Raw genomic sequence first — 15,935 nt, 5'->3', positions numbered from 1 at the left:
AGCGCTTCCCGATAAATGCATGCAAATTTCCTTAATCTGCATAATAGATTTGGATGGCAGCGATGGTTTCTCCCTGCCCCCACCATCTTTGGAGCAGAATTCCAGCACTGCTTGCCCAACATTCTTTATTAAAAAATATATTCCTCGAGACACAAATAAATAGGCGAGCAGGGCTATCGGCCATTTACTCAAAACGGTGGTGCTGGCAGCTCCGCTCAGGTCGAGGAAAACGGTGCTCTTCCCGGCAATCGGACTTTATTGATAGGGCGATCTGAGCCATTTGGGAGAAGGCGCGAACGAGGCCTCCGCCTTAATCGAGCGCGTCTGGCTCTTTGTCCCAGTTGGGGTCTTCCCCGCGGGGTTTGGGTCCCCCACTCTTCTTGGCCACCATGATGTTGCTCACCCCGAGCAGAGTGACGGCCACCTGGGTAGCCAGCGCCAGGCCCCGGTGCTTCACCAGGAAGGGGTCCAGCAGGCCTTCGCGGGCAACGTCGACAGTGCCAGCCTCTTCCGCGGCCACTCTGATGCCGGCGTTCTGCGCACCCAGCTGGTGCTGCATCTCGATCTTCGCCATCACCTCGTTGACAGGGAGCCCCGCGTTTTCGGCCAGGGTGGCGGGGAGAGTCTTCAAGGCCTGCGCGAACTCCAGGATGCCGTAGTGCTCCGGCCCGGGGAAGTACATCCCCAGGGTGTGGAGGCGCACGGAGAGGGCCATCTCGGTGGCCCCCGCACCAGGCAGGAGCCGGGTGTCGCTGCACAAGGCGTTGAAGACGCTGATGCCGTCCCGGAGCGCCTCTTCGAGGCACTGCAGCATGTCCGCCGTGGCCCCTCTCAGCACGATGGTGGCCAGGGGGCAAGTGGCCCCATCTTGGCTGAAGACGACCACGCTGGTGCTGCCGATCTCGCTCATGTAGACGCGGCGGCAGTGCCCGATTTCTTCGGGGGACGGGGGGGCCATGCTGAGCAACAGGGTGGCCCCCACGGCTTTGCACAGGCGCTGCAGCTCCGACCGGGAGGCCAGCCGGACCACCATCAGCCGGCACCTGTTGGCGTAGAAGAGCGCCCTCGCGTCCACCTGCCCGCCCACCACCACCAGGTTGACGCCGGCCTTGGCGATGGCCAGGACTCGCTGCTCCAGCCACTGCTCCTCGCCCCCGCCGTAGCCCTTCAGCTCCGCTGCGCTCTGGAACGTGATGGTGTTCTTGGCTTCCAGGCCGGACGGCCCAAAGGAGCAGCAGTAGGCCGCGATGCGGGCCCTCTCCACGCGCCTGAAGACCCCCTCGGCCTCGGTGCACACGACCACCCCCTCCAGAACGCAGGAGTCGGCCACCCCCCCGCCGGGGATCTTGCAGAGGCGGATGAGGTCCGGGCTGAAGGCGGTGCGGTCGGGGGGCAGGACCAGTGCACAGGCCTTGGCCAGCAGCTTGGAGAGCAGTGCCTGGTAGCCGAAGACCTTGCTGCCCACCACCGCCTGCAGGGCCCACCGCGCCTCCTCCACGTCGCCGGGGTTTTTCAGCACGTGGCAGGTGAGGCCCGGGAGCAAGCGCAGGGCCTCCTTGCAGGCCATCTGGTAGCCGGCGCGGATGTGGACCATGGGGAGCCCCGAACGCAGCAGCTTCTCGGCGTTATCCAGCAGCGCCCCGGCCAGCAGGACGACGAAGTTGGTGCCGTCGCCCGTCTCCTCCTCCTGCGTTTCGGCAGCCGAGCGCAGCAGGCACGCCACGGGGTTCTCCAGCTCCAGCTCGCGCAGGATGGTGGCGGCGTGCGAGGTGTGGAAGCTCTTGCCCAGGTGGTTCACCACCAGCTTGTTGCAGCCCAGGGGGCCGTAGCAAGTGCGCAGGGAGCGCACCAGGGCCTTGCACGCCGTGAGGTTGCTGAAGAGGGTCTCCTGGAGGCCGCTGAAGTACTTCATGCCGGCTTTGAGCATCTGGGGGAGGCCCGGGGCCACGGGGACGTGGGCAGCCATCTCCTGTGGAGAGCAGAGGCAGGGAGCCCTTCAGTGCCTGGGGGGTCCCACGACAGCCGGAAGGGCCCGTCGGTGTGACCGAGGGACCGTCCCTCCCAGCCCCGCTTCCTCCTGCCTCCATTTCCCTCCCCGTGTTCTCTTGTGTGGTTTTCTAGACTGGCAATCAAGGAGAGGAGACTGGCCACAGATACTAGTCCAGTAGCCACGTGCCGCCTCCAAGATCGGGGTGGGGGGTGGAATTTGGGCAGCGGGGACTGGCTGCAGCTGTATCCTAAGCGCGTGGCATCCGGCAGGTGCCCTGCTGGCAAGAGAGCGCTGGACGTGATGGTGCCCCTGGTCTGAACCCGCAGGGATCTTTTCCCTCGTGCAAGTGGCATGCGCGTTCGTCGGTGCACACGGACGGTGCCAGAAGGACCACGGGGCACACCCACGGCTTTCTGGGGCCTCCAAGGGACACCCGCTTCACTTTGCTTCCTTTCCTCCCTGCAGTGATGGAAAGCCCTGGGGCTTACAAGGAGGGGGAAATGGCCCTGTCTGGACCACCATCCCAGTGAAAGACCCAGAGACTGGGCAAGCGCCGCCTCAGCTTCGTCCCCTGGGGCCGAGGGGTGACCTACCGAGCCAAGCGAGGCGAGAGTGCTCGAGGCAATGCGATGTGCGGGGTCAGGTGTGGGGAGGCAGAAGGAACCGGTAAACGGCTGCCCCGGTGGAGAAGTCGCGGGGGTGATGTCACAGTGGCGCATTCTGGTGGGCGGGGGGGCGGTGGTGGTACAGTCCCCGTGGCAAAGGCCGCCTTTTCTGTGCCGCACGTACTGCGAACGGAGAAGGAAGTTGCCCCCATTCACTGGGGGTATATGGGGCGAAGCCTCCTCTGCTGGACTGATCCAAGGGCCACCGCAGCCTTGCCCAGCCTGGTGCCCACAGATGGCTCGGCCTTCCATCCTCCCCAGCCAGAATTCAAATGCGTGCATCTAATCACAGAACCGTAGGTCTGCCCCGCAGATGCTTTGCTTCCCTGCTGGAAAATCTGCCGCTTCTTAACGTGAGATTCGGTTCGCCGGCACGGCCTCCCCGGGAGGAGCCTATTGAATCTCACAGCTTGCGTGGGCAGGACTCGCCTTTCGATTGTCTGATCTCTCCCTCTGCCGGTGTGTAGGACGTGGTTTTGCAAAGTCTGTTGACTGGCTTGGCGGGGTTGGGAGAGGAGAGAGGTTTATTGTCTCCGTGGTTTTATTGTTGTATTACAGCCCCTGGTGAATAGACCTGGTTTTGTATGGGATGGAATAGCCCTCCGCTTAACATGGCAGCAGTGGCTTCAGTTCAGCAGGTGCGGCTGTCGGGGTGGCCTCTTTCACTCACTCCCCTGGCTGCAGCGAGGCCTAGTCTCCCGGCACCTCAGGCTCAGCCCCCTGCCCTGAGCATCCCATGGCTCCCCGGGGGAGGGGGGGGTCTGTGAACTCCATGCTCCTCAAGGCGGGGAGGCTGCCTCATTCGTAGCAAGTCAGTTGCATGACTGTCTCTCCCAGCCTGTATCCCATGCAAAGCTACGGTGGTTCAAGGAAACCTGCCACCTAGTGACTGAAGAGGTTACTGCAGGCTTCAACCGCAAGAAGATTAAAATTATTAACAAGAATTCATGGAAATAATCCTGAGGTGGGCATCCACAGGGTTCCCACAGTGCACACTTCAAATTTCAGTGTCGTGGCTGGGGCGCTGGGGTGCTGATGGCCAGCTGGACGGACAGACACAGAACTTTCATTATTATCAATGCTCTGGGGAAGTGTAGAGAAGACATTTGTGCCAACATGAAGAGCTTCGGGAGCGACAGGGCCTCTCTCTATTTGGCCCCTCCTGCCTACAGGACTGACATCAACTGCCACATGGAAGAGGAAGAGGAGGGCAGTGATGCTGGCGTCTGCTTCAGTGAGATAGTTCCGCCACTGCCCCAAGGGACGAGCCGAAGCAAGCCCGACCGGCTGCACATTTCTTTTTCCCTCTTCCTTCCCTTGTGTGTTGTATCCCAGGGGCCCTTCTCCGTGGAACCGCCTCTCCAGAGAAGTGCACCTGCCACCAACTCTTTGTATATTTCGGTGGCAGGTCAAAACTCTTTTGTTTTCCTGGAATCTTAATGGCTAAATATTACTATTTGTTTTATATTGGATTTTATTTATATGGGTGCACTGTGGATTTGCTATTGAGAGTTATGTATTATTATGTATTGTTATCACTGGTTATGATGTTATATTTCGATGGATGTTCTAGATGTCCTCTGACATCAATATATGCATATTATATGCTTTTTAATTTTTTTGTACACTGTTCTGAGAGCTTTTGCTAACTGGATGGTCTATAAAAGCCTTAAAGAAATAACCTTTTTTGATTGTAAGCGAGAGTTTCTCCCCCACGTCATGGCTAAGGAAGGCTGAAGGCAGAAGAGGACGAGCAATGGCGAGATGCACCGATTCCATAAAAGAAGCCACAGTCTTGCGTTTGCAAGGGTTGGCATTTTGGAAGGCCTCATTCATAAGGTCACCAGGACAACCTGACGGCGCATAACCACAATGCTCCACTGGAAACCTTTCTGGAGCCTGAGCAGCAGCCCAGAAATCCTTAAAATGCAATTAATAAATCAATCATACTAATCATAATCTTGTGAGGGGTCTCATAATAAAAATAAGGAGATGCCCCTGGAACTGGCGTTGTTTTGGTACCAGCTGGTTTAGTCGCTGGAAAGCTTTGGTGTGCTGAATGCGTCTTCAGCTCTGGGGCTGCGCTGATTCCGCCTTAGGGTTGGCATCGGCTGCGAGCGTCGCGATGCTTTCCTTCCAATCGTTATTTCTCAAGCTGTCATTTTGCAATTGAACATATTTTAGCAAAGACGCCATCAGGGCTCTAATGTTCTTTCCTCCAAGGGCGACCGATGGGGTGGTACAGCTTGTCCGGAGCTTCCCACCGCTCTGGGAAGGAGGTGTTCAGATGGGTGGGCCAAACAGGCCTTGGGGTTTGTTGTGTGGAGCCACTCTGGCAGAAAAGGGCATTTTTCCCTGTGTAATGGGATACTTAGAAAGTCATCACTGGGTAATTTGCCTAATGATGCACCTTGTGTGAAGACTTTAATGACTTTGGTAAAATATCCCTTAATTTATCCAGGTCATGTGGATTTCTCAACAGCAGCTGGGCTGTTTGGGGTACTAGGCTGCTCTTGCAATAATGCGGTGAAACTTTGTTATTAAAAGGGTCTTTGCACCATGACTTCCCTGGGGGAGGGAGGGAGGGAGCTGGCTTTCGGTCAGCTGAAGGGAACCACGGTGGGTTGTTGCAAACTGCCCAGAGGGCTTTGGCTGTGGGGTGCTCTAGAAATTAAATCACAGCAGCAACAGCATCATCATCAAAACATAGAAACAGAGCAAGTCAGAAGGGGTCTCCCGGGCCATCTAGTCTGACCTCCGGCACCGGCCGGCTCCGCTCACAACAGGCCCACCACGTGCATGTCCAGCCTATCCTTGAACACCCGCACCGATGGGGCCTCAACCACCTCCTGTGGAAGCCCATTCCACACCCTGGGGGTCCTGACTGTCAGAAAATGCTTCCTGGCATCCAAATTGAACCTGGGTTCCTTGAGCTTTGTTCCGTGGGAGCGCATCCTGCCTTCCTCTGCAGGGGAGAACAGGTCTCTTCCCCACCTCCGTGTGACACCCCCTCACATACCTGTATATCGCCAATATATCCCCTCGGAGTCTCCTCTTCTCCAGGCTGAAGAGACCCAGTTCCCTCAGCCTCACCTCATTTGGCCTCCCCTGCAAACCGGCCACCAACCTTGTGGCCCTTCGCTGCACTGACTCCAACCTGGCTATATCCTTCCTGTAAGGAGGGCCCCAAAACTGAGCACAATACTCCAGTTGCAGGCACACCAGAGTCGTACAGAGTGGCAGTAATAACTCTCTCGATCTGGAGGCCACACTTCTGGCTATGCAACCAAGGGTGGCGTTCGCCCTCTTGGCCACCGCATCACACGGCTGGCTCCTGTTCAGCCTGCAGTCGACCAGTACCATTTTCAACAGAGGAAATTACTTCGGCACAGGTTCACCTTGCATGTCACAACCACCCATGGGTTGTTTAAGCCTTACAGTTTAATACAGCTGGGGCTGTTTGCGAGTGAGTGCCTTGCCCCCACGCGCTCACCGCTTCCACAACCCTGGGTTGTTCATGCCTGCGTTGCTTCTGAACCCGGCACTCGGGGTTACTGAACAAGCCAGAGCCTGAGCCCCGGCAAGCCCTCCAGTTCACACCCTGTATGACAGGGTCCAGCATAGCCACTAATAGGTGAGGGGGTCTAAGCGCAAGCTGCATGTGCAGAGGTCCAGTCGGAGGGTGACTGCTCTGTCTGGAAATGAACTTGACAAGAAGCCCCATTTCACTCCTTATAGCAAAGGGGGCTCCCCAGACACCTCCCAAGGCTGCCCCCACTTCTTCCTCCTGGAAGAAGGGGGCCATCCAACCTCTGGCTGCTCTCTCAGTCCCTCACTTTCTCGCCAGATGTTGCCCTGATGCATTTCCGATCTTTCTTCTCTCCACCCGCCGCCTTCAGGTCCTTTGGCTCCCTCCTGCCTGTTCTTCTCTCTTTTGCATTATAATGCTTGTGCCAAAAGTGTATGAGCCCTGATTTATAACAGAAGGTTTGGTACAGTGTGTGCAAACGAGGCAGGGAGAGAGAGAGAGAGAGTGTGGGGCAGGGTGGGGGAGTGGTTATGCTGTTTCCAAGGTTCCTGGACAGCAATAGTGAAACCTGATCTTTGAGGCGCTGGCCTGACTGCTTGCATAGTCTTGTTTGGTCCTTTGGTGGGACTTTTATCTTCCAACACTGGATTCAGGAGAAATTATGAGATGCATTAAGGAAGCCACTGCCTGAAATTTAAGAGCTGAGCAGGGCTGCCAAGGATAGAAACATAGACATAGAAACAGAGTGAGTCAGAAGGGGTCTCCTGGGCCATCTAGTCTGACCCTTGGCTCCAGCTGGCTCCACTCAAGACGTGCCTACCATGTGCATGTCCAGCCTCTCCTTAAACACACGGGGCTTTAACATCGGTGGAACAGGACATTCTGAAGACGACTTGATGGCACATGGCAACCCAAATGTTAAAAGGTGAAACTTTTCTCTACCTTTTGGAAAGGGGTATTTTGCAGAATGCACATTGTCTCCTCCAGTCTGACTGCAGTGAGAAGAACAGACCTGGGCACCTGGCAGAGTGGCCAGCGGCGCACCTGGAGATGAAGGCCATGGGCCGGTTTAGGCAGAAAGGGTGCCAAATGTTGGTGCTGGACACCCCGCCATAAAATTTGGTAAAGTGCTTTCATGGGAGGGCATTGTGGGTGGGAAGAGGCTATGTGAGAGGAAAGGATAGGCAGATGTAGAAAACCTACCATTATTTATTGGTTTTTGAAGACTTATTCCCCTGTGTTACCTCTCTCAGAATTAAGAAACATAGTGTGTATAGAAATCAGATAAATTGGCTTGCCTATCCGTATGAGAACAGGTATAAAAACTGTATGATAAATGAGGGCAAGAAGAAGGAAGGAAAGGAAGAAACAGAGATGCCAGCTGCAAACTGTTCTTCCAGTCCTAACCAAAAGAGATGAGCATTTGATCTTGGGATTTGCAGGGCAGTCTTTCGCTTGAGATTGTGTGTTTTGGTGGCACTGTGAGTTGGAGCTGCCCCAAGCCCCAGGAAAGGCTGGCTGCGTGCAGACACTTCAAGGTGAAGGGACCTGGCCTTGCCAGCATGCACGAGGCTCCCTCGCCTCCCTTCTCTCCCCTTCTTCCATCTAGGAGAAGAATCCATTTGGAGTCTCATTATTAGCAGCACCCGTGGCTTCCAGGTAGCTAGCAGAGCATCTTCAGCCCGCTGCCAGGAAGGTAGATTAGCTGGCTGTTTTGCACAGCCTTATCGGCCCAGGAGCCGTCAGTGGTCCTGGATTATCAGCGGGTTCCCAGCAAGCTCTGTTATTAAGCCACTATCTTCTAGTCGCCACCATGAGCTGCTCAGGCAGTGGGGCGGCTTTGATAGACGTGAGCTGGCGACAAATGGTACCATGGAAGGGAAGGGCAGAAAATGCCGCCTCCTCAGTGAGCAGAAGCCGCGATGAAACGGAGTGGAGGGGGAAGCACATGGGAACCTCAGGGGAAGGGATACGGAGCTGTCTTGAAAATGCATTTTCCCTGGTTGCTGGACATAATATGGAACAAGGTGGAGAGGACTAGACCCCTGAGGAGTCCAGGCAATTTGGCTGATTACAGAATTGGTTGTGTTTTTCACTCAGCGTGGTCAGGCCCGCTGGCTAGGTCCCCATTGAGCTGTTTCTCCTGGTCACCATTCACTGGCCTTTCTCTCTGGCCCAGACGGCAGATGGTGAGAGGGAAGCAGTAAAGGCCGCTGCTGATTTGCTTGCTGCCTGGCAAGGAAGGCAGTGGCAGCACCGATGAAAAAGAGGGAGAGGTGGCATAATAGCGGCTGGAGACAGTGGTGGTGCAAAGACAGACCCACAGGGAAGGAGACTTGCAGTCCCCCCAAACCTGGACCCAGGACAGGTTTTGCTGTTCCTTTCTTTCCCATGCAGTGAGAAGTTTGGGGCTTTGATAATGGAATCAGTGTCCTTTGTGGAAGAAGGAGCATCCGTGGAACATTCTGAGGGACATGGCCTGTGTGGGATTTAAAAAGATCCCCCATGGTCAAAATCCATGACGGCTGCTCTTCAGCAGTTCCCTCTTCCTCTCACGCAGGCCCCACAGACAAAAATAGCTTCATCCTGCACTGACCGTGACTCAAGTTACATTCCTAGGTGGCCTGGGAAAAAGCTCAGCCTAATTGCTCATTAGTGTTGATTGTCTGCCATCAATGAACAGACTACGGAAAAAGCATTTGCATAGTGCATCTATAATAGCTCAGCTACTCAAGAGAAAGTGGCCACAGACACAAGACTGCAGTGAAAGGTTTGGTTCATACCACGTTTACCCATGAGTTAAACTGTGGTTTGCTGCCCTACCCAGGCAGATGGCCAAAGAAGCCATGCTTCGTTTTCTCAGTCCTGAGTTTGTTTCCATTGTCCACCACCCAGTCTCTTCCCGTAGCCCAACCGCCTTTGCTGCAAAAAAACAAACAAGAAGGCTTGCTTGCTGCCTCTGTAGTCTGGTAAAACACCCCATGAACAACTCAAGATGATAGGTTCACGCTTATCAACAATCCGTTGCTTAAATAACACATAATTCACAACCCAGGGATAAACAATGGGTTTTCTTCAAGTTTTGTATTTATCATAATTATGGACTTGTCTATAATAACAATCCACAATTCAACAGACCGTGGTCAATTAAACTATGGTTTGTCCTAATCTGCAGATCAGGTCAAAAGATCTTCTCAGGAATGGCATCCAAATTATGAAGTCACTCTCAGGGGAGATCCACCTGGCCAGCTTCTTCACTAGCTTTCATCAGTGGGCATAAAATTTCTATATTCAGAGGCCTTATTCATTTTGATGTAAGCAGCTGCAGATTTCTGTAGCTTGGAAATATTGTTGCTTTTAGTTATTCTGTGATTGCAGGCTGTTTTATGCAGTATTTAAGCGACTTTACATTTTATAGCATTTCAGTCTTTTTAAATTTTAATGATTGCTATCTGTGTTTTATTTTGCATGTTCCTTTGGGTACTTTTAAGTAGAACATTAGCCAATAATACAAGTAGTAGCGATTGTGATGGTGCTGAAGCCTGGCAAAAGTCCAGCTTTCACAACTGGCAACGCCCCTTGGTTTTGCATTTCAAATACCATTAAACAAAGGTGTACCTGAGGTTGGCCAAAGCCAGGAAAAACGGCAATTTCTAATATGTAAGGTAGAACAGTATATAATATGTAGTTAGAGATGCTTTTATTTGGTACCGTTAATCCTACATAGGAAATATCAGAATCAAAAATAGCAGCACTACAGGGATCGCAAGTACCGGAAGAACAAAACCACCCGTAAGAACCTCCTAAAATGCTGATGATATAAACTGAAATAAGGGCTGACGGGCTGAAATACGGCTTGGTCTTGTCAGTTCCACTTATTAGAGAAAGAGTTGGGACTTGTCAGTGAATATCTGGCCTCTGAGGCATCAATCACAAATTTCCTAGACTCTGAAGGATGCCAAGTTGAAAACATGGGATCATCAAATGTAGCCTGATTTACCATAACTTTGCTTAGTGGTTAAGTGGCTCCCCCTTTTTACATCAGGTGTGGGGAAGTTGTGCCACCCCCTTGAAGTGTTGGCTTACAACTTCCAGCAGCCTTTGCCAGCATAGGCCAGTAGCAAGAGAAGATGGGAGTTGTAGGTCAGACGGTCCAGAGGGCCACAGGTTGTCCCTCCTACATCAGCTGGAACCAGCACTACCTATAGTATCGTTTTCATCTGCTGGGTGGGACTGCTTACCAATGTGGGCCTCTCCCTTTGTTACTGAACTCAGCCAGTCAAATGCTAGGGCAAACCCAGGTGGACCCCAGACCTGGGTCCAAAGGAGCCTGAGGCAAGACTTAGAGCCAAAACCAGCTTTATTCCAGTGCCCTATAGAATAAAGGGAGACGAAAGAGGATGTTCAGCCTGAAGCAGTGTCTCGAAAGTTGCACCTCAGTACATGCATTTTATACCCTAGGTAACCAGTTAGGTCACCTAATGCACATCTAATGCATTAATACGTCAGTGTATGCATGCCCCCACTGCTGTTGGCTTCAAAGAGTCCTTTTTTCTGTCAAGGACTGGACGTTTCCCATGTTTATTTCTTATCTGCTCAAGGCTCACACAGGCTTGCCATGTTCTTACTCCCTGCACATTTGCAGCTTTCATGGCGGCTAAAACCAGTTTCCACTGCCCCTTTGATTGCTGCATTGGAGGTCAGGCTAGCTTGGTAGCTGTGAGTTGCACAAAGCTCATTTTGTTCTTATCCTGCTCTCCCTTCTGGGACAGTACAACTGTGGTGTTTTTACTATGTGGCCTCCCTCTGGCCAACTGTTCCTGGGGCCTTCCTCTGGCCAACTACTTTTGGGGTGTTTTGGGGTGCTGCGATTGGCAACACCTTCTATGTGTGGGCGTGGGCCAAGCCCACTTCTTGCCCCCTCCTGACTTGGGCACTGCCAGCCCACCTGTGGAACTCAGCCAGACACCCACCTTCCCCAACATGGCACCCATCAGATGTGTTGGAACTACACCACCACCAAATCCTTTCACTGGCTGGAGGACTCTGGAAATGGTAGCCCCACACATCTGGAGGGCGGCAGGTCAAAGAAGGCTGAGCTATTCCCCAGCAAGGCAACTGTCATGGCTGGTCTGTTGCAATGCATTCTGGGAGTGATGCTAAGACAAGGCCGCAGCCCTACGTTCTTTCTGTTGTTACTTGACACTGGCAGGCTCGGGAAACACGAGGGGCATTTAGTTCCCCCAGGAATGCCCAAACGAGGGCTGTGTCTGAACACATCAGGGAAACGGCCGCGTCTCTCGTCTCCTCTCAGCGTTATCGCTGTAAAAGCGCCTGGGGCCTCTCCCTCAGCCGCACTCCACGTTATCCAATTAGGCGACACTCTGATGGTGATTGACAGGCTGACGCCCGCCTCAACACTCAACCGTCTTTCACCTCCTCCAGGCCGCGGAGTGATTGACAGCCTCACAGGCTCGCCCCATAGCTCCCACCAACTGCCGTTCGCGAACGGAACTCCTCCCTCCCCCGCGCCCACAGCTCCTCCTCCTCTCCTCCTCCTGTCACTCATGAGCCCCTAGCCCCACCCCTTCGGCTAGTGCACGCCAAGCGCTCCTCACCCTCGCAGCGGCGTCCGTTGAGCAGTCTTTAATTGCAAGCTCCTCCCACGCTTCTCTTCTCGCTGCCCTATTGGTCGTCCGGTGGCGCTCGCGCTCCGCCTTCGGCTTCCCCGTTGATCCGTTGCCCGTGGAAACGTTGATGGGTGGGCGGAGTTCTGGAAGGGGCCAAGCTTGCTGGGAGTTGTAGGGGGGACAGGTGCGAAGTTGGGAGCTGGAAAAAGGTGTGGGGCGGTCGGTGGGGGGCAGGAGGAGGGGGGCGAACCAGTGTGGGGGCGGCGGGGAGGGCAGAAAGGGGAATATGGGAAGAAAACCGGGGGCGGCCGCTGGAGGGGCAGTGGGGAGGCGGACGGTGGCCGGAGAGGGACAATGCAGACCCTCCACTCAGCTTCGCGGCTCGGCCCCGAAGAGACCCGGGGCTCAGCCACAGGGCCAGGCCCGGACAAGCCCGAGCTTGTGTGTGTGGGCGTGCATCTCCCCGCCCCGAAGTACTTGCAAGAAGGGTGCGAGGACGGGGAGAGGAGAGCGCCCCATTTAGGGAACAGCCTCAGGCAGAAAGATTCCAGGAAGGGAAGTGGGGCAGGACGCACAGGTGGGCAGAAGACCCCGGGGGTCCTCGCGGGCCCCGTGCCTTTCTTCCAGCGAGGTGGTGGGGAAACAGGCTGTGCACAGCTTGGGGCTCCAGAGGAAAGAGTCAGTGCTCCAGGCCTAGTGGGGGCCCCCTAAAATTGACCCTGCCTACCTTACAGGGTTGTCAGGATAAAACAGGGCATGCTGTCCTTGGGGAAAGGAGAGAGAAGGATATGCTACTCCTGCTAGTAATCCTTCATGATGATGATGATGAGGAGGAGGGGGGTGAACAAGGGAGCAGGTGTGGATCAGGTTTGCACAGATGTGTGAGCAAAGAAGGGGAGACTGTGAGGCTGCAGTGGGCAGCCTCGGAAGGGGCTGAAGGTTGGGAGCAGGAAGAGGTGGGTGAGCATAGGAGGAAGGGGAATCATGGTGAAGGAGAGCAGGATCACATTTTGGAGGAATGGAGGCGTATCCCACCAAGCTGAAGGTCTGGGCAAAGGGTGAGCTCGATCTGACAGATGGTGAGACAGAGAGCATTTTGCTTTCGCTTCCCCACCTCTTCAGCCAGGAGCTTGGAGCAATGTTGTTATTATTATTATTATTATTATTACATTTTTATACTGCCCATAGCCAAAGCTCTCTAGGCAGTTGACAGCAATAATCATAGAATCATACTCTCAAGTCACCCATCCCACTTCTGCCCAGGCCTGACCCTGCTTAGCTTCCAAGATTAGGCAGGATCAGGCACTTCAGGCTACATGTTTCTGCGCTTGTCCTTGTGCAGCGACTTACGCTGAGAGAGTCTGAGTGACTCGCAGCAGTCCCCCTCTCAGCCTCAGGAGTCAGTGGACATTTCGACCCCGGTCTTCATCTGACCCAGCGCCACACGGGAGCCGTTCTAGCCTGCGAGGGGGGATGAGGAAGCGCCAGCAAGAACGGGGAACAGTGATGAGGGCAGAAAGAGCAGACAGCATGCCAAAGACACGCGGGTCATGGAGCGGGCACGGCACAGTCTCGTCTCCCTGAGCGCCGACCGTTTGTCCACCCTCTCTGGCGGTCAGCTTTGCATTTGCTCACAACGCCCATGACTTTTTACAGCGTTCTGTGGTGAAAGATGAGTGGCCGACGGCGCGGCACACCCGGGGACAAGAAAGGGCGGCGGAGCGCTGGCCGCGGAGCCGCCGTGGCTGCACAGAAGAGTGACGTTCCCCTGCCGCCTCTCGTCCCCGAAGAGTCTGCTGGTATTCTCACCAAAGTGTTTCGGTCGGGTTTCCTGGTCCCAGATACTCTGCCGTGACAGAGCAGGCTGAGCGCCCCTTTGATTCCTCACCTCAGGGAAAGCTCTTTTAGGTGCTGAATGGGCTACCTGTGTAGGCGGGGCCGCGTGTCCTCCGTGCTCATCAGAGGCATCCAGATTCTGCACGATGGAATTGCAGTCCGTGCACCGGGTGCCTGATGTTGAGCAAGCTAAGCTGCCTGCACGGGCCGATAGTTTTGAATGGCTTTGCCAGCCAGGAGGGGTGTTGGAGGGCTCCCGCTTACTCCGGCCAGCAGTAAATTCTTCTTTGCCCCAAAGTAGCGCAAAAGAGGTTTCTCCCCACTTCAAGCTGATCTGTGCAAGCACAGAGTCTCACTGGTGCTTTAGGGAAAGAGAACTAGCGGAGCACCTCAGAACATTGCCATGTTGTGACCACGATCAAAGTTTCCACTTTTGTGGCACATTCCTGGAACTACTGAACAGGTGCAGGTTTTCCTGCAGAAGCACAGCAAACAGGCTAGGTGGCTGCGGAAGAGGCTTGGGGATGCCAGGGCTGAGGTGTCGCTTTCCCACCCCACCTGTTTCCGTTCTCTCTGCCACTCGTGCCTCCCCGCAAACGGTGCAGAGGGAACCATTCCCGTTGGCCAGGGTCATCTTCGGCCAACCTTGCAGCAGTCCTTCCCTCTTGTGACTGTAAGCCCAAGCCTCCCCCCACCATTCTCTGCCACCATTTCCCAGCCTCTCCAGAGACTAGATTTTGCACAAGTGCCGTGCCGTTGTCCCGCGCTAGCATGAAGGTGACGCTTCCTGTGCGACGAGCTGCACTAGAATGTGGGTGAGGAAAAACACCATTGTGGCTGGATGGCACCTCCCTTTCGGGGGGCATCCATTTTATGCTTGCCAGTCCTGGTCCTGTGTGCCGAGGTCTCCTTCCAGGACAGATCGCTTCACGTGCATCGGGGGGTGGTCTCTGACTGGCATAATGCCGGTGGAGCAAGCACAGGGCCTTTCCCCACAATTGGCACAAGTCGGAGCCAAGCCTTTAGGCCTTCGCAAATACGATCGCTAACCGACTGAGTCCTTTACAGACTGCTCTGGGTGACTGGGGGGAGTCCTGGAGAAACCCCTTCCTCATTTCTGGTCCTTCCAGTGGAATTGAAGCTGTGCCTTGGGAGTCTCCTTGTGTTTGGACCGCCAAACGTGTTTTCATTTCATGGGCGGGGCGGGGGGACAAAGAATGTCTCTGTGTGTGATGTTTGGCCCTACCTGCGTCCCTTAGCCAGTCCCGAGAGTCTCCTCCATTACCTCCCTCCGGCACGTTACCACGGTAACCCACTGGGACTTTCCACACCACGCTTCAAAGCGCAAACTGGTCCTTGCTCCCAGCAGTTGTTGGTGCCTGACGTAACATGCACAAGACCCCGCTACTCTGATCCCATCTGCCACGACAGGCAACGCCCCCCGTCATCCAGCTGAATGCTGGCCGCATCAAGAGGCACCGCTGTGCCGTGCGGCCCGTGCGCTGCGTCCACAGGAGAGCCGTGCTCAGTGGGCAGTTTGATTATGGAGCAGGGGACGCAGGGGAGGGGAGGAGAGGTGGCCCTGGCGTGCTTGTGCCTGAGCCTGGGAAGACTCCCAGAGCGCCTGGGGGAGAGGGGGCGTCCCTGCCCTTGGCTAGCCTGTCCGCCTGCCTGCCTGCCTGCCTGCTCTGCTGGTGTGTGTGCATAGACTGCTTGCTTATTTAGCTGTATGTCATAATGTAGCTTATCCTTTTGAAAAGCGGGAGCAGATCCTGGCTGGCAGACAGCACATCACTTGAAGTATGAATTGAAACCCTCACTTACTCTAAATATAGACTGCCGGGATAGACAGTCCAGATGGGACATGTGTGTTGGGAGTGCTGGGTTGGGTTTCATTCATTCATTCATTCATTCCAAAAGAGTGGCGGGCATCTGAGCGGGTGCCCTGCCCTACTCTGCCACCCGCCACCAGCTGCAGGAGCTGGGGAGGGAGGGGGTGCTCTGAGCTCAGATGGATCCTGCTTGGGAGGAAAGAGCCGAACAGCCGTGGGTTCCAGCCAGGCCTTTCCAGTCCAGATCGGACTCGGAAAGAGTTGTAGCTCCTCGGAGCCGCTGTGATGCACAGAGTAATTCCCGTGAGATGCGTGTCTGAGCTAACGCAGCTGGGTGGCCCGCTTCCAGTTTTTCAGTGCGGCCTCTATAAAGACGGTGCCAGGATCCTGAGGGCAGCACCAGCCCTGCTCCAGGCTTTTCCAGCGGGAGCAAGATGGGTGCCACCATCTACA

General features: G+C 54.9%; 2 protein-coding genes across 2 annotated transcripts in view; one reads left to right on the top strand and one right to left on the bottom strand.

Moving 5' to 3' along the window:
• Window positions 1-310: 310 nt before the first annotated feature.
• Window positions 311-14,284, bottom strand: LOC123016602 (T-complex protein 1 subunit theta-like). Its single transcript, XM_044417117.1, has 4 exons — window positions 14,209-14,284; window positions 11,803-11,957; window positions 2,584-2,778; window positions 311-1,969 (listed from the first exon to the last, which is right to left on the bottom strand). The coding sequence occupies exons 1-4, from the start codon at window positions 14,282-14,284 to the stop codon at window positions 311-313; spliced, it is 2,085 nt and encodes a 694-aa protein (XP_044273052.1).
• Window positions 13,583-15,935, top strand: part of DNAH2 (dynein axonemal heavy chain 2) — a 73,455-nt gene continuing 71,102 nt past the window's right edge. The window contains exon 1 of the mRNA XM_044417143.1: window positions 13,583-13,613. The gene's annotated coding sequence lies outside the window, so the exon portion shown is untranslated. The remainder of the gene's footprint in view (window positions 13,614-15,935) is intronic.

Source organism: Varanus komodoensis, unplaced genomic scaffold (assembly GCF_004798865.1).
Source record: "Varanus komodoensis strain SLA01 unplaced genomic scaffold, ASM479886v1 scaffold87, whole genome shotgun sequence".
NCBI classification, from domain to species: Eukaryota; Metazoa; Chordata; class Lepidosauria; order Squamata; family Varanidae; genus Varanus; species Varanus komodoensis.
The sequence above is the reverse complement of the archived record's forward strand: the minus strand, read 5'-3'. Positions and strand labels throughout refer to the sequence as shown.